The sequence below is a fragment of the Giraffa tippelskirchi genome, chromosome 10, assembly GCF_054371585.1.
Source record: "Giraffa tippelskirchi isolate mGirTip1 chromosome 10, T2T-mGirTip1v1.2.pri, whole genome shotgun sequence".
Lineage (NCBI taxonomy): Eukaryota > Metazoa > Chordata > Mammalia > Artiodactyla > Giraffidae > Giraffa > Giraffa tippelskirchi.
The window spans coordinates 8,501,840-8,528,324 of NC_137284.1; the positions used below are offsets into that span (position 1 = coordinate 8,501,840).

The 26,485-nt window shown below is 60.4% G+C and overlaps 1 protein-coding gene across 13 annotated transcripts in view; it reads left to right on the forward strand.

Annotated features, from left to right (window-relative positions):
• The window catches only part of MACROD1 (mono-ADP ribosylhydrolase 1), a 152,673-nt gene that overhangs the window by 116,435 nt on the left and 9,753 nt on the right, over positions 1 to 26,485 (forward strand). For 6 of the 13 annotated variants that reach the window (XR_014066320.1, XR_014066319.1, XR_014066321.1 and 3 more), the window contains exon 4: positions 21,570 to 21,599. The exons of the other annotated variants lie outside the window; for them this stretch is intronic. Coding sequence is in view for 3 of the 6 variants with exons in the window: in XM_081532742.1 (XP_081388868.1) it covers positions 21,570 to 21,599 (30 nt within the window). In the remaining 3 variants the exon portion in view is untranslated. The remainder of the gene's footprint in view (positions 1 to 21,569; positions 21,600 to 26,485) is intronic. 13 annotated transcript variants of the gene reach the window in all.

The following is a 26,485-nucleotide window of genomic DNA, read 5'->3' on the forward strand; positions in this document are numbered from 1 at the left end:
CGGAGCAAAACATCTGTCCACCTCACCCTACGGTGTATGCATCCTATCCCCGCTCTACCAAGCTCAGCCTCGGGGGTGAGTACACTCAGCAAGCAAAGTGAGGTTCAGAGAAGCAGGGACTTTCAGCCAGTAAGTGGAAGAGCGAAGGCCTGAAGGCCGGGGTTTAGGGGAACTCCTGCAGGCTCTAGCCGCCCTGGGGCATGCCTGCCTTAAACTCATGGCCGGGGAGATTTTTACAGAAGTGTCCAGCCCTGGCTGTCTGTGAGATCACGGGGCCAGGGGCACACAACACCCGCCGCCCTCCCCCACCCCCGCCCTACACAGACACTCTGTCTGCCCTCCTGTCTCCTGCTCTCAGTCCACGGCTGACCCCTCAGCCAGGATATGACAGCCTCCTTCTGCCCCTCACCCCTATCAGGGCCTCCTCTCTGCCTGCTTAGTACCCCCTCCCAAGCAGGGGCCCTAGCTGGCAGCTCAGACCATTTCCATTTAAACCTCCGAGGAAGCCCTGCACAGTCGCCCACGGAGTCGGCTCCAGCTGACAGGTGATGTTTGCGCCTCTCCTCCTGGGGCTGGCAGGAAGACATGCCGTTGGCTTTCACTCCAGAAATCTGAGCCCGGAGCCCCTGAGCGTGGCCACCTTGCCCATGGCTGCTGAGCAGAGAGGGACATGCCCCAGCCCACCTTCCTCTGCCAGTGGCATCCTGCATTCTACGGGCTCCGTGTGTCCACACTGGCAGCCTGGTACCCAGCTCCTAAGCTCACCTGGGGAGGGAAATCAGACAGACTGGTCCCTGTCGTCCCTGAGAACACAGGGGCCAGGGTGGGGCAGGGTAGGACCCAGCTGCCCCCTACCTCTGCCCATTTATTCGCATCAGTGCTCTGGCTTGGGCCACAGGGGCCTCGCACAGCCCAGCTGGGCTGTGTTTTAAGCCACACACCCCAGAGTCTCAGAGCCCTCCGGGGCGCCGGGAAGCCTGGGGCAGCTCCCTGATGTCAACGCTCCACAACTTTCTCCTCCTCGGAGAGCTCTGATCAGCCAGGGCTCCCTGTAGCTGGGCGACAACACTCCCCAACCTTCCGGCCCTGAGCCTCCAGGCCCGGGGAGGAGGGGCGGGCCCCCCGCCTCTGGCTTGGGGGTGGGGGGCACCGGCCACCCCCGGCCTCCAGCCCGGAGGTCCCATCGTTCCAGCCGCGAGGTGCACCGCCCTGGTCCCCTGCCCCGAGCAAGGCTGACAGTCCACCGCGCGCTCGGGGAGGGAAGTTGGAGGCTGCTTAAGCCCCCCTTAAAGTCGTTTTAAAAATAAAACCTCGCTCCAGCCGTGACTCACGAGGCTGGTGGGGATGGGAGCGCGGCGCCCGGGCCGGCAGGCTGCCTCTCTTCGCGCGCCCCAAGCCCTTCGGCTCGGAGAGCGGGCACCGTCCTGCTCAGCTAGGCGACCCCCGCGGGCAGGGCTGTCTCCCTGGGGGCGCAGCGAGGGCTCGGGTCGGGGCTCCCGCCGAGCCCCCGCCCTTTCCAGCCTCTGCTGGAGAGTGGAGCCTCCGGCCGCGCACCCCGCGCCTCCCCGCGGCGGAGCCAGCGCCATGGGTCCTCAGCTGTCGACTCGGGGTTGGGGGGACCCCCTCCCCAAATCCCAAAGGCTGCACGGTCCCCGCGGCAGCCGGGCAAAGCCGGGCAGCGGGATCCTGCGGCGCCTCCCTGCACTCGCCCTCCCCGCCCCGCTGGCCCCGGCGCCCCGTCCCGCACGCGCGGCCCCCGGCCCCCGCCCCGGACATCCATCCTTACCTGCGCAGCGGCTGGGGAGGCGGGTCTCCTCGGGAAACTTTGCGGCGACAGCTGGAGCCTCAGGGGTTATTCCAAGGAGCGGGCGGAAACTGGAGCCGGAGGGCGCCCAGGGGCGCCCGGGAAAGGAGCCCCCGGCGCGCGGCGGGGCGCGGTGGCGGGCCCAGGGCGGGGGGCGCGCGGCGGCGCATCTGCCCGGCTCCGGCGCCCGGCGGAGCCGCGGGGGGCGTGCGCGGGGCAGGGTGGAGGTGCGCCCGGCGGCTGGGGTGGGTGCGCTCGGCCGGGCGAGGGCTAGCAGCGGTGCTTGCGCGAGCGGCGGCGGCGGCGAGCAGGGCGCGGGGAACCAGGCTGTGCGGCCGCCTCTCCCCTCGCGGCGGCGGCGGCGGCGGCGGCGGGGGCCGTGCGTGCAGGCGCGGAGCGGGGCGGGAGGGGAGGGCGGGGAAGAGGCGACGGGGGCGGGGGCGCCGCGCTGCGCACTGGCCGGCGGGACCTGGCGCGGGAGGCTGCGCCGCCGCGCGGGGACTCGGGCCCAACCCGGGAGACTCGGCCTCCGCGTCCCCCTCCTCCTGCCCTCGGCTAAAATGGATGGGGAGGTTGGGGTGTCTATCCCCAGTGGAGGGTGGGAGGCTGAGGAGGGAGGCTCCAAGAGCCAGCCTCCAGCGCGGGGTAAGGGGGTGCGGGGAGAGAGAAACGGGTTCTCGCTCACGTGCGCCTCCCCTTACACCCCTCCTCTCTTCACTCATTCATTCATCCTTCCAACCAACCATCCATTCATTCATTCACAAATAGCTACCCATCATCTACTGTGCGTGCCAAGGTAACCCCTTCCTCCCTGTCTGGCGCCCCTTCCCCCTCGCTTGCTTCCCTCGCTTTGCTCTGCCGAGCTACCTTAGCGGGCAGGGACCCCAGCCCAGCCTTTCCCCTCACCAGCTGACTGTGACCTTGAGTCAGTTACTTAACCTCTCCAAATCTCAGTGTCCCCTGTTGTAAAAATGGGGGCAGGAACAGCCTACCTCCAAGGATTAACAGAAGGGTTGGAGGAGTAGGGAGGTGCCCAGGGCCGTGCCTGGCACACATGAGGGACTTAGGAAGTGTCTGCACCTGTTGTGTGGGGTCTAGTGTGAGGGGGGGTTGGACCAGATGCCCCTCCTCTGAGCCTGAAAAGTCCCTGTGCTCTTGGCTTTCTCTGGGATACTAAGGAGACCCCCCTGTTTGTCCGTGCCTCCCCTGGCCAGACCTTGTCACCAAGCTCAGTCATCCGTTCCTGCAACCTTCCCCCTGGAGGGCTGTTCTGAGCAAGTCCTTAACCTCTTCCTGGAGCCCCATCACCTCCACCTGGGCCCCACAGCTTGCTGGTCCACTCCCAGAATCCCCAGTCTGACTGGGACCCCCTCCGCCAGATCCATCCCAGCCCCTTCCACCCACTGTCCCAGCTGCAGGCGGGTGTGAGACCCTTCAAGGAGCCCAGCCTACCCTGTGCTTTGCTGTCCTTCAGTGCCTGGCCAGGCCCCTCCCTGGGACGCCCCCCTGGCTTCTCCCTCGGAGAAGGTTGCCATCAGGGATACTGGCCCCTGTCTCCCCCACATCCTGTGCTCGCCCATCCCTCTCGCCACCCCCCAGCCCGGAGCGAGCACCCCTGCCTGGGCCCCACTTTCCTCTCCCTCCCTATTTCCTCCCCTATCTCCCTTTCTTCCTTCCCCTGCTTTATACTCAATTCACCAAACAGCTATTTTTTCCTCCCAATTTTTATTTATTGTCCAAACAGCATTATCCCAACAATAAGGAAAGAAAAAGAACCCACAACGCCACCACCCTGTGGCGTCAACAGCCTCCGTTCCTCCAGCAGCCTCAGTCAGCTGCGGTTCCCTTCCAGGCTTGTCCACGCACTGCCGGCTGTAATTTGTAGAGAGCTATGGTTTCCGTTCCTCCGTTCCCTTCCAGGCTGGTCCATGCACTGTCGGCTGTAATTTTTACAGAGCTATGGTTTCCGTTCCGCCTCCCCAGACCCCCAGATGGACGTGGGGGCCCTGGGGCTCTGTCTTCCCTCTGTCGTGGCACTTAGCAGGTTGCTCAGGAATTATGTGTTTGTCTCCCTCCTCCTCTAAACTGACTCCCTTGAAGGAGGGACTCCTTTCTGTCCTTCCCACTCCCATCACAAGCACAGGGCTGACACAGAGCAGGCACTCAGGGTCTCAGAGTGGAGTGGATGGTGTGGATATAGCTCTATTTTTCTTTTTTTTAATATTTATTTATTTGGCCTCGCCGGGTCTCAGTTGCAGCACACGGGATCTTTCATCTTCACTGCAGCGTGGGAGAGCTTTTACTTGTGGCATGCAGCATCTTTTAGTTGTGGCATGTGGGATCTAGTTCCCTGACCAGGGATCGAACCCCAGACCCCCTGCATTGGGAGTCTTAGCCACTGGACCACCAGGGAAGTCCCCGTAAGAGTGGTTTTAATGGCTGCATGATAGTCCATCAAGCTGATGTTCCCGGTGGCAAGACACAGTTCAGGGAACATGAAGGTCCACTGTGCTGGGTGCTTTTTGGGTACCCAGAACCAAAGGGAATGAGGCCCTGCTAGACCCCGCCCTGGCAAAGCTGGAAATCCAGCAGCGGGGTGGACATCTCAATAGTTAAAGCTTAGCAGGTTCTTCCTGAAACAGACATTGTCACCACGTGACCCCAAGACACAGGGGCCAAGTCAACTGCGACATCAAGGACAGCTTTCCAGAGGAGGTGGCCCTTGAGCTGGTCTTGGAGGGTCAGGAGGAATGTTCTGGGGAGACCCTGGAAGCTCATTTCAGCTTGTTGTCAGGGACATGAAAGAGCCTGGGGTTTGGAGATCTGGCATTCTTGATTGGAGTTGGGGGGTCGCAGTCAAGGGGGCCATGGTGGAAGATGAGGTGACTGATGTCATCCAGGCCAGGTGTCCATACAGGGCCTTGGACAAGTCTGGAGAGTCTGGCCTTTGTCTTGGAAGGGGCAGGGTGCCAGGGAGGGTGGGTACAGCAGAGGCACTATTGACCGTGAGGTTCAGAAAGATCACTCGTTCATTCAGCACACACTTGGTGAGTTGAGTCCCTGGGTGCTACGGGGCTCCCCAAGGGCATGGGCTGGTGGGACCCCAGCTCAGGAGGACAGAGCTAGTCTTCGAGCCGGACACTCACAGAGATGCTGTCTGCACAAGGCAGTACGGTTCACACAGGGACAGTTTCAGCCTCGGGCTCACCAAAGGCCCGGCTCTGCAGGCCCCAGGGCAACCATAACCCAGGCAATGTCTGGCATCCAGGTGCAGTGGGCCCTACTGCCGGGCAGCCAGAGTCACGCTGGCCCTGCCTCCCCCCACCTGCCTGCCCTCTCGGGAATTCTCAGATGTGGATTCTGCTCACCCCCCACCACTTACCCGCTGCTGACCCTGGCCCTACGCTAGCCTCCCTGTCCCTTATCTTAACGGGGTCACCACACACCTCCCGAGGCTGCCGTCACAGTCTGATGAGGCCCCGAGAGGAAGGTGCTTTGTATACTGTGAAGTGCGGCAATAGCACAGTTCATCCTGCTTAAACGGTTGACGGTCGAGGTTGTGCCGCTCTTGGCCCTGCCGAGGCTTGCTCTGGGCTGGGCAGGGGGCAGCAGGAGAGACTACCTGACCCATGAGCAGGGTAAGGTCTGCCCCGCTGGCATCACCAGGGACCGCTTGTCCTCAGGCTCTGTGTTGGGTGTCCAGGAACGAAGTGGTCAGGGGTCAGCACCCCTAAAAAGACTAAGAGCTACTGTTCAGAGGGCATGGACTTGGGCCAGCTGCCCAAAAGTCAGAGGCTTAGCCTGACCCCCAGGCCCCAGCTCGGACATCATCTCCAGGAAGGGTAGACCTCCAGCTCCTCACCTAGAGCCAGAGAGCCTCCCGGTGGCCCCATCTGTGGGTTCTTGGTCTTGAAGATCACTGTCCTCCGAGACCCCAGGGTCCCCTGCCTCTGGGGGCAAGTGATGGGGCGTGGGGGCGAGAAGTGCCGTCACCAAACACCCGGCCATCCCAGATCGTGGTCTCCTGGTGACACACGGGCGCATCCTGTTACGTTTCCGTGAATCACGGGCGTGTAGCCTGTGGGTAGGCTGGTGGTGCAGGCAGCGACTTCTCCGATCCAAGTCCTAGCGCCACCACGCTCTCCCTCCCACCTCTGTGCACTAAACCTTTGCATCCTGCACAGCACAGAGGGTTGGGGCATGGGACAGGCAGGGGCTGGGCCCCAGGGCAGAATTTCAGGGACAACAAGGCTCCAACCCAGGAGGAAGTCCCAGAGAGGGTGTGCTCCAGGGAGCGGGCACAGCAGGGGCAAGGTTAGGTCTGACAAAGCCAGCAGCTCCCGAGGACAGGTGCTGGGGGCCGTGGAGAAGGGTGGGCAGGGCAGCCTGTGGCCGGGCCGGGAGCCCACCCGCTCCGGCTGCCCTCTGCCCCTCGGTGCACTCTTGCCCACAGCACTGAGTCAGGGGTCCCGCCACCCTACCCTCTCCCGCCTCTCTGGACCAAGTCAGCTCCTACTGACCCCTCAGCCCAGGGCTTGACCATCCTGTCCTTCGAGAGGCCTGCCGGAACCCATTTTTCCCAATGGGATCACTTGCTCTCTCTTCCCCCCTTGTCTTCCCCTTGGAAGTGCTTAGCTCAGTCTATATATATGTATTTTTATAATTTTAGTTACTTATTTATGGCTGTCCTGGGTCTTCATTGCTGCAGGCGGGCTTTCTCTAGTTGAGTGGGAACTACTCTTCCTTGTCGTGTGCGGGCTTCTCATTGCGGCAGCTTCTCCTGTTGCAGAGGAAGGCTCTAGGGCACGAGGGCTTCAGCAGTTGCCGCTCCCGGGCTCTAGAGCACAGGCTCAGTAGTTGTGGTACTCGGGCTTAGTTGCTCCAGGGCATGTGGGATCTTCCTGGACCAGAGATTGAACCCGTGTCCCCTGCACTGGCAGGCAGATTCTTTACCACTGAGCCGCCCAGGAAGCCCCATCTTGTGTGATTTATGTGACCCTGTTTCTCATCTGTGGGACCAAACTTTCACATCTCTGAAATCGGGGCGTGGCCGGCAGTGTGTTTTCTCCCCCAGTTGTACATACAGCTTTGGTGAGACTCAGGATTCATGGAGCCCGTGTTCTTTGTGTGTTTTGTTAGCGTCTGTCCCTCCCAGTAGACTGTGAGCCCCTTGAGGGCACATCCTGGGCCTCTCATGGTCCCTGCGTGTCCCAGCACCTGCGGCGGCGCCAGGCACCTGGGGAGAAGAGCCAGGCGCTGCTGAGACAGCCCTGCAGGCACTGGTGACAGAGCTGCCCGAGGCCAACTGTGATCCCTCAAAATGCCCCGAGATGATGGTTCCAGGGGCTCAGAGGGGAGCCACACACTTCCGGCAGTGTGTGTATGGGTGGGGGTGATGGGAGATGAAGGAGGGAGATCCAGACTGACAGCTACCACTCAAGCCCCTGGGTGGGTGGGGAGAAAGACTCCAAAGAGAGTCAGAACCGGCCTGCAGCAGAGGCAGGAGCATACCACCCCAGGGCCCGGCGTTCCCCACTAGCCCACCCTCCCCAGCCTGGCAGGACTGAGGCTACTTGTCTCTGATGGGCCCCCCTGTCCTTTGGGAGCCTCCTCGTCCACCCACAAATGACATCACCACTACCCCATCCCTCCACCTCCTCCAGGCACCCGGGGCTGCCTCTCGCTCCCCCCCTCACTCCTAGGCCCTTGTTCCCAGCAGAAGCAGTGCTCCTGATGACGACTCAAGCATTTCTTGACTCTGGCTATCGTGCACCTGTTACACACATCCCAAGTCAGGTTCGGGAAGGGAGACGTGAGCTGTGTCTTAAAAGGACAGCCTGAGTGGAGGGGTCGGCCCATGCAGAGGCCTGGAGGGCTGGGTGGGGAGCAGCTGGTGGGCAGAGAGTTGTGGGACCGGGAGAGGCTAGAAGTACAGGCCCGACCGGGAAGGAGGTTGGAGGGAGGAAAAGAGGGCACATACCTACAATGCTGGGGAGCCAGGGAGCAGGGTTCCCCTGACTGCCCGAAGAGGAAGAAGTGGAGGGCAGGGTGGAGGATGGTGGGGGGCTGGAAAATTCAAGATTTTGAGACTGGAGGCTCAGAGACCTGCTGGAGCCCCACCTCCACGGACAACCCCTCCACCCTGCCGCCGCCTCTTCTCAACCCCCCACAGACCCTCTTCGTGGCTCAAAATCCTCCCCACCTCCTCCCTCTCCCACCCCTGCCCCAGTTTACTGCCTCGGTCTTCCCCACCACTCAGGGGCTCTTGAGACCCAGTGCCCCGAGTAGGCCACCTCCCTGGGGACTTAGTTCCTGGGCCCTTCCCCTTGGTCCTCTCTGTCCCCACAACGAGCTCCAATACCCCAGGGCAGCTGAAGCCACTGAGGCTGGGGGTGGAGCCGTGGGAATCTGCAGATGGGGTGTCCTGAGCCAGGGCCCCCCTCCCAAGTCCTGGTGGAGCAGAGCTGTGGTCCAGGGCTGGGGTTGGGTGGGGTCACTCAAGGGCCCCCAATCTGCCCGGCACAGGGGCAGCCAGGTCTGGCAGGTTCTGAGTGAGCTAAGTACTCCTCTGCGATGGGGCACCAGGAGGACCCAGAGAGGAGGGGTGCAGGAGGAGGGGGAGGGCCCTGGTGATGGTGGGGGATGGGGTTGCCCAGCAACCACCACGCTGCCGCTACCGAGGAGGGATCCTTAAAGAGCTGAGCGGAAAGGCTGGGCCTCAGAGGGGCTGAAGCACCGCCTTGCATACCAATGGCTGCCACCCTCCTCCTGCCAGGAGTGCGGCTCCAGCTGGGAGGCCTGGGAGAAGGGCTGCCCAGCCCAGGGCCACCTGAAGCCGCTGGGCCAGAACCAGGCTGGGGTCCTATCTGGTCCCCACAGGACACAAAAGGGGAGGGGCCAGAAGGCCGCCGTGAGACCCTCAAGGCAGGGGGCACCCTGAGCTCCTGGACCCCAGGGCCTGGGACAGGAGGGAACTGGAGTGTCTCAGTCCCACCCCTGGCCCTCCTGACAAAGGAGCACTGGTCTTAGAGCCAGATGAGTGACCTCTAGTGCAGTGGCTCAGCGGTAAAGAATCTGCCTGCAATGCAGGAGCCACAGGAGACACAGGTTCGATCCCTGGGTCGGGAAGATCCCCTGGAGGAGGGCCTGGCAACCCACTCCAGTAGTCTTGCCTGGAGAATCCCTTGGATAGAGGAACCTGGTGGGGCTACAGTTCATGGGGTCGCAAAGCATCGGACTTGACTGAAGCGACTGAGCACGCAGGCACGAGAGTGACCTCTTCCTGGCTGAGTGACCTTGAATGAGCCACCTCCCCAGGCTTGTGTGCTGAGAGCCCCAGACAGGACTGCCCAGAGGAGGCGGCCGGAGAAGGCTGGGTCTGGTGGGTGGAGTGTCTACGCAAGTCCTTCCTGGCGTCTGACTTATGTTCCCTGCACCTCGCACAGGCTTGCCACCTTTCCTCAGTCTTTATCAGGAAGAAGGACGTCTGTTTGGTCTCGGTACCACACCTCATATTCCAAAAGCAATAACGAGGGTGAGATTCAACCATGTGGTCTCCTGGTTCCTTTCCTTTTAGGGCCTCAGCTTCCCCGTCTATATACAGAGGGGCTGGACTAGCTCAAGGGGGCCTCGCTGAGCTCCCAGGATGCGCCTCTGGAGTTCTACCCCGCTCTCAGCATCATGGGGAGAGCTCCCTCCCAGCTTCCTGCGGTGGTGGAAGGTGGGGGCCAGGGCATCGCAGAGGCCAGAACCCCGCTGTTCCCTCTCACCAGGGTGCTCCTTCCATCGACTGGGTTGAGCCACATTTGGAAGCCAGTCTTATGCCCTAATTGGTCCCCGTGGGTTTAGCATCACCTCTCCTCCCGGCCCTCCATCAACCCATCCTCGGCCACCACCATCCCCTGAGTCCCCCCCTAAATTATTTATTTATGGCTATGCTGGGTCTTCCTTGCTGCTCAGGCCTTTCTCTAGTTGTGGCGAGCAGGGCCTAGCCTCCAGTTGCAGTGCACACGCTTCTCACTGCAGTGGCTCCTCTTGTTGGAGCACAGGCTCCAACAAGGGCATGTGGGCATCAGGAGTTGCAACTCATGGACTCCACAGTGGCGGTTCCCAGGCTCTAGAGCACAGGCTCCGTAGTTGTGGCGCACGGGCTTAGTAGCTCCACGGCATGTGGGATCTTTCCGGACCAGGGATCGAACCCGTGTCTCCTGCATTTGTAAGTGGATTCTCTATCACTGAGCCACCAGGGAGGCCCCGGAGCTGCTTTCTAAAGTGCTAGCCTGACCCTGATGCTCCCTCACTCTAGCACCCTCCATGGCTCCCCACGGCCATGGGAGAAGGCTCAGGGCCCCATGGTCCTGGCTGCCCTTCTGCCCTCAACTCAGCCTCACTCTCCTCTAGACATTTCAGCCAGATGGGGCTGCATCAACATCTGTTGAATGAACGAATGACATGGAGAGCAGATCTTCGGTGCCAGCCATGCTGGTCTCCAGGACACAGGAATGACCAAAGCAGACCAGGCCCTTTTACAGGCTGCCATGCTGATAATGAACCAGCAAATAAATGAGAAGATGGGATCACTCCAGAACCATGATGTGTCCTCCTAAGGAAATAAACAGGGTGATAAGAGGAACAGGTGGGAGGCACTTCAGGGGGAGGCCTTTCAGAAGAGGCAACATTTTCATTGAAGACCTGAAAGATGAGCAGGAGCCAGTTTGGAAAAAGCTGGATGAAGAGTGTGCCAGGCAGAGGCGTGGCAGCATGTGCAAAGGTCCTGGGGCATGAGAGAGCCAGACCTATTCGAGGAAGAGAAAGAAGTCCAGGAGACCAGGGAGAATGGAGCATGGAATGTAGCCATGCATTTGTGGAGGGGAATATAGATTTTATTCTAAGTTTAATAGCAAGCTATTTGAGAGTTTCAAGCAGGGAAGTGACATGATCTAATTTATATTTTAAAATGATCATCTGAACAACCACTTTGGAGAACAATTTGGCAGTAACTAGTCGAGTTAAAAGATGTTCATATACCACAACCCAGCAGTCCCGTTCCCAGGCACACAGGAAATAAATTCTGGACCTGGGCCGTGTGCAAGATGCTACTTTGGCTGGGTTTGCAAGAGACAAAGTGAGCATGTTTGATGTCGGTGGGAGGACGGGTGGATGAGTGTGGGACTGTCCCAGCCTGGAATACTACACAGCAGTGAAAGCAGACCAACCAGAGCAGCCCGGGCCTGCCGGATGAGCCGCCCAAGCCTCGCTGTGAAGGGTAGCAGCCGATCCCAGGAGCTCCACTTTCTAAGACACGAGAACCTGGGTAATAGCCTGTTGAGGGACGTACAGAGTAAAACTCTAAAGAAAAGACATGTGGGGCTTCCCTGGTGGCTCAGTGGTAGAGTCTGCCTGCCAATGTAGGAAATGCTGGTTCCATCCCTGGTCTGGGAAGACCCCATGTGGAGCAGCTAAGCCCGTGACCACAGCTACAGAGCCTGTGCTCTGGAGCCCGGCCCAAGAGCTGCAAGTACTGAGCCCGTGCACCTAGAGCTCATGTTCCGAAACAAGAGAAGCCCCTGCAATGAGGAGCCGGCGCATCGCAACTGAAGGGTAGCCCCCACGCTCCACAACTAGAGAAAGTTGGCACAGCAAGGAAGACCCAGCACAGCCAAATATAAATAATAACTTTGTTAAGTTGTTAGAAAGTAAGTAGTGTAGTAGTAGTGTTAGTCTCCCAGTCGTCTCTGACTCTTTGCGACCCCACGAACTGTAGCCCACCAGGCTCCTCTGTCCATGGGATTCTCCAGGCAAGAATACTGGAGCGGGTTGCCACTCCCTTCTCCAGCGGATCTTTCCCGACCCAGGGATCGAACCCTCGTCTCCTGCACTGCAGGCAGAGTCTTTGCCATCTGAGCTACAGGGAAGATGTTACAAAGAAAACGTATGCCAAATTCAGAGTGGTGGGTTCTGTCGGGGACGGAGGGTAGGGCTTCATTTCTATGACGTTGTATTTGTTGGGCTGTTGGTCGGGTCGAGGGACCATGTATGTGTGTGTGTGTGTGTGTGAGAGAGTGTGTGTGTGTGTGTGTGTGCGCGCACGCGCACGCGCGTGTGCTGCTTTCATCAATAGAAAAGGAGCACCCGTTGCCGGACAGGATGGAGAGGAACTGTCTGCTGGACAGGGCCAGCAGAGGAGCCATTCAGGTGGGAGGAGATGGTGGCTGGACCTCAAGGGGGAGTTGGAAACACAACCCCCGACACGCCCAGTTGTTCAGAACCAGCAGTCTTTCCTCCTCCCAACCTGTGGTTAGTTTTCTGCTCAATTAGCCCCTGGTTCTCAGGCTCCTCTGTCCATGGGATTCTCCAGGCAAGAATACTGGAGTGAGTAGCCGTTCCTGTCTCCAGGGGATCTTGTTGAGCCAGGGATCAAACCCGGGTCTCCTGCATTGCAGGCAGATTCTTTACTGTCTGAGCCACCAAGGAAGCCCCAACTTTTTTTCTCCTTTTTCAGGAAGAAAACTGAAGCTTAGAGAGGCAAGAGGGTGCCTGAGATCACCCAGCAAGCTGGGAGCAGAGGAACCTGTGACCCTTCCTTAGGGGCAGGGGGCCTCTCTGGCCAAGAGGGACTAAGCAGGAAGTCAAGGCTGCCTTCAGGACCCACCCACAGCGCCTCTCCAGGCCCCTCCCCCAGAACATATTCCCTTCATTGTCCAGTCCCCCCCCACCCCGCGGGGCTTCCCTGGGCCCCAGCCTCTGGTTCCTGCACAGCTGGAGACTGCGCCACCCGGCTGGCTGGGGCCCAAGTCATCTCTTGTAATTGGGTTTTAGGGCTGCTTGCGGTTATGCTAATGGTGGGACGCTGGGACCCCTGGCTCCTGGGGGCGGGGAGGCCCAGGCCATAACCAGGGTCCCACAGCGCTGCCGACTCAGCATTGCCTTAGAAATCAGTCTGCCCAATTCAAAGCCTGGCTTCCTTGCGCAAGTCACGTTACCTCTCTGAACATCTATTTCCTCATCTGTAAAGTGAGAAAAATAATAGTATCCGCTCATTAGGCTCTCCAGGGAGGGAAGGGTAAAATGAAAGAATCCACTGGAAACGCTTGGCCCAGCGCCTAGCACAAAGAATTTGCTCGATAAATGTGTTATTAAGTATTTTTTATTTTTGTTTAACGTCTTAAAGTTCCTCCAGGAAAATGTGAACAGGGGCTAGCCGAATCTGTGTGATGAGCTAATGGGTGACTCACTTTTCTTTTGCTTTTTTTGTCTATTATCCAATTGGGGGCAATGAACGTGAATTTCTTGCAACACAAAATACCAATAAGTGGAACATATCTGGGGAGATTGGAGAGTGGGTGTTGAGGGTGGGTGGGGTCCAAGGGCTTGGGATATGGCTTGGGGGCCTCTGGCTGGGACGCTAGGTTTCAGGGGCAGAGTCCAGGCAGGAGGGGATGAAGGAGGGGCCTAGACCAGCAGGAACCACAGCCAGGTCATCTGCTCTGAGCTTAAATAGCTGACTGGGCGGCTTTTGTAGGGAAAGGCAAGGGAGTGGGATGCCGGGGGTAGACCAGGGAGCGGACTGCAGAGTCAGGCTGGACATGGGTGAACGGGGAGGCCCATCTGAGGTTCAAGATAGCAGAGGAATGAGAGCCCTGCCTAGGGCCAGTGGGAAGGAGGAAGCTAAGGGGGGTACTTTAGAAGGGGGCCCAGCTGTTCTCTGCAATGAGAGAAAAGCCGCAAAGCAATGAAGACCCAGCACAGCTGAAAATTCCCAACAGATTTAGGGAAACTCAGGGCTCTGTTCAGAGAACAGGGAGTGAGGGGCTCGATCCTGGGGGCAAGCAGGCCAAATCTGGCTGAGCAGCGAGCTGAGTGGGCCAGGCTCTAGAGTCAGAGCAATGGGATTGGAATTCTATCTCCACCACCCTCAGTGAGTGGCCTCGGGCCAGACCCTTATGTGAGCCTCAGTCTCCCCATCTGTAAAATGGAGCTGTGCATCCAGCTAGTCCCTGTGCCTCTCTCTAGGAGGCCGGTGAACAAGCCTTGATGAGCAGAAGCTGCTGTGGTCATTATTGTTGTTGTTGTTTTAAGTTTTATTTATGTCTTCATTTTTGGCTGCGCTGGGTCTTCATTGCTGCGCTCAGGCTTCTTTAGTTGCCGCGATCGGGGGCTAGTCTCTAGCTGCGGTGTGTGGGCTTCTCACTGTGGTGGCTTCTCTTGTTGCAGAGCAAGGGCTGTAGGCATGAGGGCTTAGTAGTTGTGGCCCACGGGGGGCTTAGTTGCCCCAAGGCACATGCGATCTACCTGGACCAGGGATGGAACCAGTGTTCTCTGCATTGGCAGGCGGATTCTTAACCACTGGACCACCAGGGACATCTGTTGTTATTATTAAAGCAACAGCCTGGTCTTATCTTTCCCCTTGGCTGACTGGGGAGAGCGGGGACCCCAGTCCTGCACTCAGTGTCACCATGAAGCTCTGTGATGCTGTGATGGTTTTACAGGCATTTTAAACTTTATCATCCATGCCCCAGAGACCTTCACTTAACTGACCTCTCTACCCCCCCACACAGGAGGAAACTCCTCAGGGAGTGGAACAACACGGCTGGGGTTTACAGGACCAGGCCTTGCAAAGCACAAGGACGTTGCCTCCCCCGATGTGGATTGTGGTTTGGGACTTTGCTTCTCTGGGCCTCAGTTTCCCCATCTGTAAACAGGGCAGGAAGGGGTGTGTATACACACGTACACGCATGTTAAGATGATCAGCAGAGGTCTGTGTAAAAGCCTGGTGCTGAGAAGTGTGAGCTCCGTGTCCCCCAGGAGGGCCCCCCCAAGCCTGGGGAATGTCCAGTAAGCCTCGCATTTTCCACCAGGCAGCCCCACGTCACGGGACAGTGACCTTGGCCTGGGGGACGGAGCTTGTCAAACACAGCAACTGCTCGTGCAGCTTGAGATGCCTTTGAAGTCTCTGGTTCTATCTTCAAAAATTCAGCACATTTCACATTTTATTCCATCTGCGAGGCATTTCTAATCTAAAATGTGTTTTAAACAGCTTGCCCTCGAGTAACAGGGACACCCACTGCAGCCCTGTGGGGAGGCAATGGTGTTGATTTCCTGGGAACAGAGTCCCCAAACCACCCACCCCCTCCTCCCCATGAGGCTGGGGGTACCGTTGCACTGTCAGGGGGACAGTCAGTCAGTCATTCATCACCTCACCGGTACCAGGTGCTGTGCTAGAGTCTGGGGCGAGGCTGAGTGGTGGGGCTCGGGCAGGGGGAGCCGGGGCAGGTACCGCGGAATGGATGGGACTGTTTTGGGGGAGAAGCAAGGAGGAGGTCTGGGAGGGGGTCACCTGGAAAGCATGGTAGGGGGCCCCCTCCTGCCCCATTGCCCTCTGACCTTCTCCCCTACTTCTCTCCCCTAACTCTCTCTGCTTCGGCCACAGAAGCCTCCTGGCTGTGCCTCCAACCTTCCAGGAGGGCTCCTGCCTCAGGGCCTTTGCACAGACCAGCCTCTGCATGGCCCTTGCTCTTCACAAACGGCTTCCTTTTCAGCAGGTCCTCGATTTCTTCTAGATGAGCCCCTCCCCACCTGCCTGCTACTCTCTCCTCCCTTCTCTACCGCCTTCACAACCTCTGGCACTAATGCTAATTCTCGTTTGAATTTATTTTGTTGTTTCTCAACTGTTAGATGATGAGCCTTGTGCCAACCGTCTGGGTCCCAGAGCCTGGCACACATCGAGGCTGCATGCGACTTTGTCAAGTGAGAGAAAGCTGAGACCTGGCCTTATGGGGAGGGTGGAGGAAAGCAGGCCAGGCAGAGGGGCTGGGTGATTTGGGGGAGCAGGCCCCTCCCCGAGCCTGGCCCTGGAGGCCAGGACAAGGGCACATGGCAGCCACGGCCTCCAGAAACACCCAAAGGGGCTGCGCCGGCTGCAAAGTCACCGCTGTGCCCACTCACCCGGCTTCTCCCTGGCCCAGTAACCTGCTCAGCGCTTTCCTTGGGTCACGGAGTCTCCTCTGTGAAGGCCCAGCCCCCCACAGTGCCCCCCTCCTCCCCCAGCCCTCCCGCGGGCTGGAGGATTTAGTCCCCGTCAGGAAAAAGCCAGCCGGGCAGCTCCTACACAGCTCCTGCCTCTGCCCTTGAACCAGCCCTGCCGCCTGCACAGCCCCCACCACCGGTCCTTCCTCCTAGGGCCCCCCTGGGTGGGCTCTTCTGCAGGGCCCGTGGATGAGAGTGGGGGACCCCATGCAGCCTGGCCAAGTGACTCTTGGCACAGTCATAACCTGTCAGGTTGGTTCAGCAAATTGTTAATGGGCGCCTGCTGTGTATCAGTCTCTGTGCTCAGCACTGGGACACACTATGAACCAGACACATGGGGGTGGCGAGGTAGACGCTTACCGGGGAGGTGAGGATGCTGGAGGCAGTGATTCACGGCCCACGAGAGGGTGGGGAGGGGGCAGCCGGAGACCAGCTCCAGACCCAGGGAGCTGGGGGCTCTCCTGGCTCTCGGGGAGGGTCTCCTCCAGACAGAGGGAACAGCCTCTGCAAAGGTCCTGGGGCTGGAGGAAATGGGGAATGTTTGAGGACCTGGAGGATGGGTGAGAGACAGATGGTGAGGGGGAGGGGCGGAGAGGAGACAGGTAAGGTGTCATGGGCCTGGGGTGGAGTGTGGGAGCGGCCAGTTCTTGATCCTGAGAGCAAAAGGGATCTTTTGGACCTTTACCCAGGAATCTGGGGGACCTTTACTCAGGAGTCTTCAGGTTTGCATAGTAAGCAGCTCCTTCTCCGGGGTTCAGCTCACTCATCTGTAAAATGGGTTAGTAATCGTATCCTCCACAGAGGGTCAGGATCAAATGAGCCCATTTGAGTACAGACTTTACCTGGCCCCAGGCCCAGGCCCTCTGCCACTGGGGGCTCTTCCGCTATAAAAATATTAAAAGTTGATTGTATGACTTTGTTGGCATAAAGACAAATGTATTAACATTTGATAGTATATATTTCCTATATATGTAATGTTATATATAACATTTTCTTCAACCCAAAAGTTCACTTTTTTCTTCTGATTCTTCTCTTTTGGCTGCACTGGGTCTTCGTTCTGGCACGTTGCTCTCGTTGCTCTAGAGCCTGCAGGCTCAGTAGTTGCGGAGCATGGGCTTAGTTCAAGCATGTGAGATCTCACTTCCTCGACAAACCTGGGGTCCCTGCATTGGGAGCACAGAGACTTATCCACTGGCCCACCAGGGAAGTCCCTTTTCTTCTGATTTTAAGGGAAATTACCTTTTCAGGGTCCCTAAAGAATTAGGAGTCCCAGGCACATGCCTCCTGCTCCTCTCCTGAGCCCTCAAAGTGGGGGCTACTCTTCTCTGTTGAGGTGCTCCCTCACAGGGCAGGAGGGGGTGGGTGGGTGGGGGAAAACCAGAAGAGGAAGAGGTGTCCTTGGGCCCCTCCCCCTGCCTCCCCCTCCCCCGTCTCCCCCTCCCCCTTCCCCATCCTCCCCCCACCTTCCCCCTCCCCCTCTTCCCCCTCCCCCTCACCATCCTTCCCCTTCCCCCTCCCCATCTCCCTGCTCCCCCATCCTCCCCCCACCCTCCCTCTCCCCCTGCCTCCCCTCCCCCCCACCTCCCCGTCCTCCCCCCTCCCCCACCCTCCCCCTTCCCTCTTCCCCATTGCCCCTCCCCCATCCCTGTCCTGCTGCTGCCCTGGTTCCACCACATTCCAGCCCCTTTGATCCTCCCTGGGCCTGTGGAGAGCCAGGCTAAGCCTACCGTCCCCTTCCCCAGCACAGGCACTCTGCAGCTGCCCATCCGACCAGGGAGATGCCCAAACTCACCTCCCTGTGTGCCCTCCTTCCCTCCAAGGTGTGGAGCCGCCTCCCCTGTGAAGCCCCCCTCCCCCATCCCCATCTTCCTCCCTCATTGGGATGTTTACACACTCCTCCCCACCCCACTTGTGCACCCTCGGTGGCCCCTGGCACACAGCTGGCACCCAATTAAAATGTTCTGTGCAGAGAGTGACGGGGGGGGGTGGGGTGGGGGACCGAGGAGTCCCCCGCAGTAATGTGACCAAGCCCTTCGGGTCCGGCCCTCCTCTCCCTTTCACCAGGCAGTGGCCACATGCCAGCCCCTGAACTGGACACAAACTGGGGAGTGGCTCTGCCCCCACACTGGACAGCAGGCCCTGGGGGTTGAGGGAGGGGCCACCCCCCAGATGCCCCGGGCCTGAGAAGGTGTGGGGTGAGCAGCGGGCGATGGGGTTAGGGGACTTTTCAGCAGCAGCGTGGGGGCAGGGAAGGGCGGGAGCGAGGCCCCCCCAGCGCACCCCGGCCTGGTGGCGGCTGTCAGGGGACAGAGGATTTGGCAGTGACCGGGGTGGACCTCATTTCCACCCCAAGGTCATAGACGCAGCACTGAGGCTCGGAGCCAGTTAACTGTGTCCAGCGGAGCATGGCACCGGCACATCTCCGGGCGGGGCCCGCGGCAGGGCTGGACCACCTCACCCCGCAGGGGGGTGCCAACAAGCAGACTCAGATGGCAGGCGCTGGTCCAGGCACCTCACACACTCTGGCCTAGGAGCCTACGCCCCCACCCCCCCAAAGCCAGAAGAAGCCTCAAGCCCCCACAGACCTCAGGGCCAGGCCTGGGCCCCACTCACTCACTCAGCCACTCACAAGCTCAGTGACCCCGCTTAGTTGGGCAGGTTTCAGTCCTTTGGGTAGGGCTGGGTCATAGACTCTGGCTTGGGCCGGAAAGCCAGTGCTTGTCCGCATCTCCCTCGCCCACCACCCGGCTCAGCAAGAAGGCCCTTTCAGACAGAGGGAGTGTGTAGGGGTTAAGAAAATGGGCACTGACAACCAGCCGTCCTAGTTCAAGCCCCTTTCCCCCATTCAACCCGGCAGGCCAAGAGCCTCAGTTTCCTCATCTGAAAAATGGGCTAATGACCAGTTTTGATTTAGAGCCTCAAACCAAACTGAGGGGAACATGGGGGCGGTGGTGCAGCAGAAAGGGGAGGTGCTGGAGACTCCAGGCCAGCATCCAGGTGAGGTGGTCAGGGCCAGCCTTGGCCGGGCAGCAGGAAGGCCTGGAACCACCCTGCTTTGGGTGGGGGGCTGGGCAGCACACCCAGGGGCTGCCTGTGGTATCTTTGGCACTGCTCCCCATTTCCCATGTTCCCCTCAAGCCTCCAGGTCGTCTCCCCAGCTCTGAGTGCCTTGGGCACCCCATGACCAGATATCCAGGCCCCTGGGGAGAGGGGCCCTGGGGAGAGAGGGCAGGGGCAGGGTTTAGACCCCTGGGTTACTGCCCCTCCCGAGTCCCCCCGCCCCGACGGGACTGCAGGGCACAGTGGGCTGGGGGATGGGGACTCTACAGGCCAGCTTCCTGGGGTGCCCGCTGAACTGGGGCCCATGTCCTCCATGCAGCTTGAGTCTGAGCCCCCAGTGCTGGGCCGCACCTGTGCTCTCCCACCTGTGGCAGGTGATGCCACCTGGCTACCTGTGCCCCCTTCCCCCAGCTCTGCCTCTGCCCCAGCGCACCTCCCTCCTCAGCCCCTGGGTGCCCCCGGCCTGGTGGCCATCAGGCCAGTTCACCCCAGTCCCCTCGCTCAGGCAGGGCCACATGCAGTGGGATTTTAGGGGCTCAGGGCAGGTGAGCATTGGCATCTCCTTCAGAAGGGGCCTTCGGAAACGCAGATCAGCGCCCTCTCCCCACCCACCCCTTTGAGGCTTGCTGACAATCCATTTGGCATCCAGCCCTCCACAAGCACGAGCCAGCTCATTTGCAGCCGGTGTTAATTAAGAGAGAGAGGTGAAGGGGGGAGGCGGGGAAGGGCCATGGAGGGCAGCTTCCGACAGCCGCCAGGACTGCCCGGGGGGCTGGACCCGTGCCCACCTGAGATGCCCCGGCCTCCCCTGCGGGCTCCGGGGCAGACCTGACCAGACATCCAACCCCTAGTCTCTGCAGCCAGCCTGCTGGAGTGGGGGCGGGCCGAGACTGCATCAGGGGGCCTACTGTGTGCTCTGCCTGGAAGTGGAGGAGGCAGGCCCCGGTCCTGGTGGGGCGGGTAGGGGGGCCCTCCCTCTGGACTTTGAGGTCCACCTACTTTGTGGCTTTGACATCAGACAGACCCAGTTCCGATCCTGCTATTGTGCAGCTCAACCTCTGGGCTTTGCTTTTCTTATCTGTAAAATGGGAGCGATGGCACAGCCCCTGTGGCTTTGCTGTGATAGTACATGGGACAAGTCTACCTGGCAAGGAGCCCTCGCTCGGTCACTGGCCACGTGCGCTCCTGGGGCAGAGCCCACAGCCCCAGCCGTGGTGAGCCCTGCCCCGCGGCCTGTACGTCTGCCGTGGTGTCCGCCGTGGTACATCTCCGGCTCCTGCTGCCTCGCCCGCCTGCTCTGCCTGCCTGCACCGCCCCCTGTTCCCGGCGGCCCCCCACCCCTGCTCTGGGAGCGCCCAGCCGCTCCTCGCCTCTCCATCTTAATTAGCTGCTTGTATTAATCTTGCAAGTAACGTGGCAACTTGCAGCCCTGGGTTTTCGGGCTGTGGAATTAATTATTCCCCAAGCGAAGAGCTGTCAGCTCTGTGAGACCAGCCACTCAGAGCCACCCAGCACCACTTAGCAGCCTCCAAACAGGGGCCTGTGGCCTGGCCGGCCTGGAAATGGCCCCACTCCTGGCCCGAGCCCTGTTCCGCGTGTCCCCCTCCAGAGGGGCTGCAACAGGACCTGGGAAGGGAGGCCGGGAGGCCGGAGTGGTGTCAGAGCCGAGGACTTGGGGGGCCAGGGGGCTGAGGCACAGCGGGTCCACGGCCCCCGCTGGCAGCACCTGGGCCTGCAGGACGCACCTGCCTCGACTCGCCTGTGTTCACCCTGATGAGCCCTGATCTCGGTGCTTCATACCCAGGCAGCTGTGTGGTCAGACGCCAGAGCCCGGGCTGGGAGGGGTGCGGACCTGCGCGGCCCTGACATTCCAGCCGAGAGGCTGCCAGCTTCACTCTGCTCCCACGGGGAGGCCAGAGTGGGCAGCCGGCCAGGCAGAGCGAGACGGACAGGGCGGCCACGACGGTCCAGCTCCAGTCAAGGGAGGGGGCCCGGAGGCTGGCGGAGCTGGGGAGAGCCCTGTTTCTTCCTTGACCTTCACGCCGAGCCTGTAAGGTGGCCTGTTCTCCCCTTTTTACATACAGGGAAACTGAGGCACAGAGCACAGTGGCTCAAGTCACCCATCTGTTCCGTCTGGTTCCAGTGCCAGGGCCCTGGCCCTCCCTGCACTGAGCCGGGGTGGGCCCTGGACCTCACGGGTGGGCGCTGTGGTCCACGAGGCTCTCTGCCCTGGTTCATGGCTCTTACCCCGCGTGCTCATCCCCTGGGCAGCCCTTCTCCCAGTGGGGTCCCTGTGACCACAGGTCTGTGTCCCCCACAGCCTGTGAGCCCCGCCCCTCTGCAACGCGCTGGCAGCTGGGCCCTGGGCACCCCTGGGGAAGGAAGGATGCGTGTGGCCGAGGGTCACCTGCTAGCTAGGCCCCACACGCAGCTGCTTCCGGACCCTGGTGCCCCCCGAACACCCCCACCCTACAAACTCCAGGCCCATTAGGAGCCTCAGAGGAAGAGGAAGCCCCAGCCCCCTGCACCCCCTGGTTATCCACCTCTGCTTCAGAAAACCTGTGCCTGGGACCTGGGCTGGCACTCGGGCCCAGCTGGCAGCCCCCGATCACCCCTCCACACAGCCGCCTGCCCCCCCCAGCCTATCCCCACTGACTGCCTTTGTCTCTCTCTCTTGCAGCCAACAGCTCCCTGCTCGGAGGTGGCGGCGGTGAGTAGACCCTTCCTGCGGGCCGGGGCGTGGGGCTGGGTGGGGGGGGTCTGCCTCTCTCCTCCTGGCCCCCTTGTACACCTTCCGGGCCCAGCTGGCTGCCGTGCCTTCCCAAGACTTCCCCCTCTTCCCCACTGGGCACCCCTCTCATCTCTCCACTCCACCCTTCTTTACTGCGCCCCACCCTGTCAGCCTTGCCTGGCCTCCCGTATCTGTAGACGAAGCCAGACACCTGAATGACCGGCCTGGCTCCTGCATGGCTGGGTGACTGGGGTAGGTCCCTGCCCCCTGAACAGAGGCTGCCTGGTCTGTAACCGGGGGCTGGAAGGCCCCCTGAGGTTTCAGAGGGACTGGGCCTGGGTCATAGTGGCGTAGTACCGCAGGTGTGGTGGGAAAACCCCAGCCCAGCCCCCTGATGCCCACGGGCCCTGGGCAAGTTTCCTCACCTGTGAGGGCGAAATGAGCGTCTCCGCTCTGCCCTGCAGCCTCGCAGGGTGGCTCTGCGTCAGGACACGGTCTCATCAAGTCAGGGAGAGCTCCAGCATCCATAAAGCCCATGAGAAGGCAGGTGTGTTCACTGTTCTGAGACCCACCATCTCACAGGGGTTGCAGCAGGGCCAGGTGGGCAGGGCGTTGAGGTCAGAGCAGGCCCCGCCTCCAGGGATTCGGGGCCAGGTCAACTGGCGCTGGCGGGGAGGGCCGGGGGGACAGTCCCTGCGCCCCCAGCCCCCGGCCCCTCGTGGGCTGGCCTGCCCGCTGTCTGTGCCGGCCGCCCGATGATTGGTAAGCCAGGGGCCAGGGGTTAATGCGCCGTCGGATAAATCCCAGGGGCTGTGTTTACGGCGGCAGTGGCGGGGTCCAGGCCAGGTTTTAAAAGGGGGAGAAAATAAAAGGGGCATAGAAGGTCAGGAATAAATAAGAGCAGCGTTAAGAGCTGTCGGTGACCGGCCAGGATGCAGGATGGGGGTGCAGGGGGGGGGTCTGTTTGTGGTTGGAGATGTTTTCCCTCCCTCTCCCGCTTCTCCTCCAGCTGTCCCTCAGGAGGTCACTGCTACCCTGGAGGCCTCACAGGATGAGGGGGCTTCACCCGGCAGGGTGGTCTGTGCCATGTGGGCAGGGGGCTCAACGAGGCACACCTACCTGTCCAGGCGTGGGGACCAGGGAGGTTCCCAGAGGATGGGGTGGGGACCGGGGGATGGGTAGGAAATAGCAAGCAGTGAAGAGCAGTGGGAAGGGTGTGCTAGGTAGAGGGAACAGCACAGGCGAAGCCTGGAGTGAAGGAGACTGAAGTTGGGAATGGTTAGAGCCCAGACAGGGGGAGGGGAAACGGGAGAGGACGCAGGGGCCTCAGAGACCATGTGAGGAGCTGGCGTTTTAGCCGTTCAGTTAGGAGGACAAGCTTCCCAGGTGGCGCTAGTGATAAAGAACCCGCCAGAGACACAGGTTCAATCCCTGGGTTGGGAAGATCCCCTGGAGGAGGGCATGCCAATCCACTCCAGTATTCTTGCCTGGAGAATCGCATGCACAGAGGAGCCTGACGGGCTACAGTCCACGGGGTCACAAAGAGTCAGACACAACTGCAGCGACTTAGCACACACACACATAGGAAGACAAAGGATTACAAAAGCTGTGGGACTCGTAACCTAAGTCAGGTCATCAGCCCTCTTCTGCTCAAAACTCTTCCGGGGCTCTCGCCTCCCTTCTTTCCACGGCCCACAAGGTCTCCAGCCACCGATCAGATTCCCCACCACACTGCCTGGCCCTCCCCACTCCATGCCAGTCACACCACCTCCCTGCAGTTCCTGGAACACAGCCAGCCCACGTGTGCTGCAGGGCCTTTGCACTGGCTCTTGCCTCTGGCCCCAAATGCTTTTCTGCAGACAGTCACAGCTGTTCCCTTCACCGCTTACGAGTGTTTACTCGCAGGCCCTCTTCTAGTGAGGCCGACTCCGACCTTGGAATTGCAGCTGTTGCCCTTACCCCTGCCCCACCCGACATGCCCTGGGCCCCTCACGCCTCTCTAGTCTTTATTTTCCTCTGAGCACCTCTCTCCTAAAGTGACGTATCACTTGTCTGTTCTGTTCATTATTTGTTGTCTGTCTCCCCATTGAGAACAGTAGCTGCAGGATGCTCGCTCGCACTTAGAAGTGGTCTGGCGCATACAGTCAGTGCTCAATGAATGGTTGATGAATGAACTAATGAACTGTAGATAAAGTCAGGGATGGCCTTACGGGTCATGCAAAGGACTTACTGATGAGGTTTCCTGCAGAGCAGGGAGAGTGGCTCATAGGTGGCCTGGGGACCTCGCTCTGGGAGGTCAAAGGGCAGCTGCTCTGGCCAGACTGAGCTGCCAGGCCTGGTGGGGTCCCCCGCGCTCGCTTTCCTGCAGCACTGAGGGCAAGGGGAGGCTGGAGCCGGCCCCAGCACAGCCTGACTGACGCAGAGACGGATGGGGTGGGCCAGGACCCAGGAGGAAGTGGGCCCGGAGTCCAGCCTTTTAACGCCGGCCGAGATTTATGGAGCCGCCGCCAGTGCTCGCTGGGCTGTCACTCCACTAATGTGATTGGAACAAGGCGGAGGTGGCGGGGAGGGGACTGGGGTTGGGGGGAGGCGAGGCGGGGGCTGGTGGGGGCCTGGCGCCTGCCTGGGGTGGAAATGGAAATGGGCCCCGGACCCCCAGGACGTCCTCTGAGCTCATGTCTGCCACCTGTGCCCTCCCTTGCCCCTGGTCCATCCATCCAGCCTTAACCCCCGACCTGCCAGGAGGGGGAGGGCACAAGCAGAGGCCGCCTAGGCCTGGGGCCCCCCATCTGAGTGCCCAGACCTGGTCTCCCCAGGTACCCCCTGCAGGGGTTCAGGCTGCCCCGCCCCCCGGCCCCAGCCCACCTTGCTGACCTCCCCTTGCGCCTGTTCCCGGAGCGTGGCTCTCCTTTCAACGTGCAGGTGTTTGTTATTCCTTTCCCCCCAGGAATAGAGTTCAGGGGGTTCCAGGCCCCTAGATCAGCCTTTCTGGGGTGGTTAGTTGGGCCCCTGTGTGCAGGTGCCGCCTCGAACTGGGGACCAGTAGCCCCGCCCCGGGGTTCACATCCGGTCCTGCTGGGGCAGGGCAGCCATCAGCTCTGAAAGGGGCTCCTCAAGGGGGGCAGGGCCGGCCTGCAGGGCTTTGGTGCAGTAAACCCAAGCGTTTACAGCAAGCATGTTGGGGAGGGAGTCGGCTGACACCCCAAACCTCAGTGGGAACCCCCAGGGGCGGCTCGAGCCCAAAGGACTTAACCCCAAGGGTCCAGGGGCCCTGGGCCTGCCTCCCTCTGGGGTTGGGCCCTCACCAGGCCCCGAGGCCAAGGTCAGTGGTTCTGACAACACAGCGAAGGGCCCCTACTCCCCACAGCCTCCCAGCGCTCTTTCTGGGGGGAGCGGGCGGGGCAGGGGAGGACACATGTGTCAGACCCTCCGACTCAGGACTCGACTCTGCCCTCAAAGAGACCCACTTTGGTAGAAGTCTTCCAAGAAAGAGGGCATTTGACTTGGGCCCCAAAGGCTGCATAGGAGTTTGTCAGGTACAGAGGGATGGAAAGGCCCACCAGGGAGAGGGCCCAGCGTCTGCAGTGGGGACTGCCAGGCCCACTCCTACTCCCTCCTCCTTCCTGGACAGCCTTTTACTGGCTCGATAAAAAATATTTTTTTGAAAAGACACTCTGCTATTGTATGGTAAGAAGGGAGGCGGGCCCTAAATCAGGATGGGAATCGACAGGGCCCTGACGCGTGTCTCTCCTGTTTATTAGGACTGAAATGTTTACTCGGCGATAAGGAGCTGGCTTTCTCGTGGAGATTTGTGCGCTCTTTTTCAATTACCCCTCGTCTTTCTCTGCCACTTTCGCACTAAAGGGATAATAAATGTATCGGAGCGTTTCAATTATTCATCTAAATCATGACTGCGCCTGCCACGGCCAAGCTTTAGTGACAGATTAATTCAGGGCCACCTTCCTCCACTTGCAGCGCCATCTCTGTGTCCGCCTGGCCAGAGCCCCGAGGGCCGGCCCAAGGATGAGCGCAGGGCGGGTTGGAGCTTCGTCCACACACACGGCCCCTGCCAAGGGCCCTCCCTTCCAGAGGTCAGCTGGGCCCCCTACACCGGCAGGCCTGTGAGGGTACAGCCACCCTGCCCTCCCGCCCGTTGACTCTGCCCAGCCCTGTTCCCCGGGCCCACACCGCAAGTCCATGTGTGTGTCCCTTGCAGTGCAGGGTCCCAGACATCTCACACTAGGGAGAAGCCAGGGTGGCTCGGTTCCTGGCATAGCCCTCTCCAGGCACAGGGCCTTTGCACATGCTGTTCCCAGGCCCGAGGGCTCCTCTGCCTTCCCACCACACCTTCCCTCCTAGTTATCCCCATGTCAGGGCAGCCCCTCCAACCAGCAGTCCCCCAACACACACACACACACACACTCACACACACACTCACTCACTCACTCACTCACTGCTCTGTTTCTCTATTCACCGAGGGGCCTGCCAGCACTGGGACACGGCAGACCCTGTCCCTCTTGGAAATCAGACTTGCGTTTGTGTGATTAAGTATCAGCTGCCTCTCCCCCCCACTAAGGGGTTAGCACAAGCGTCTGTCTCTCTGCCTCCCTCCCGGCAAAAAGCAGCTGCCCAGTGCAGACCTGCTGGTGGCAAAAAGCAGGTGCCCAGTGCAGACCTGCTGGTGGACTGGCGTGCCCGGGGGCGTGTGCCCTCAGCCCAGCTGTCGTGGCACAGGGCGGAACCCACCACTGGGGCCCACCCTCTCCTCTCTCCACGTGGGCACCCACAACTCTGGGAGGGGGGCACCTGCCACCCTCTCTCTGTGTCTGAGTCCCCCCTAGTCCCCTCGGTCTATCTCTTGCCGT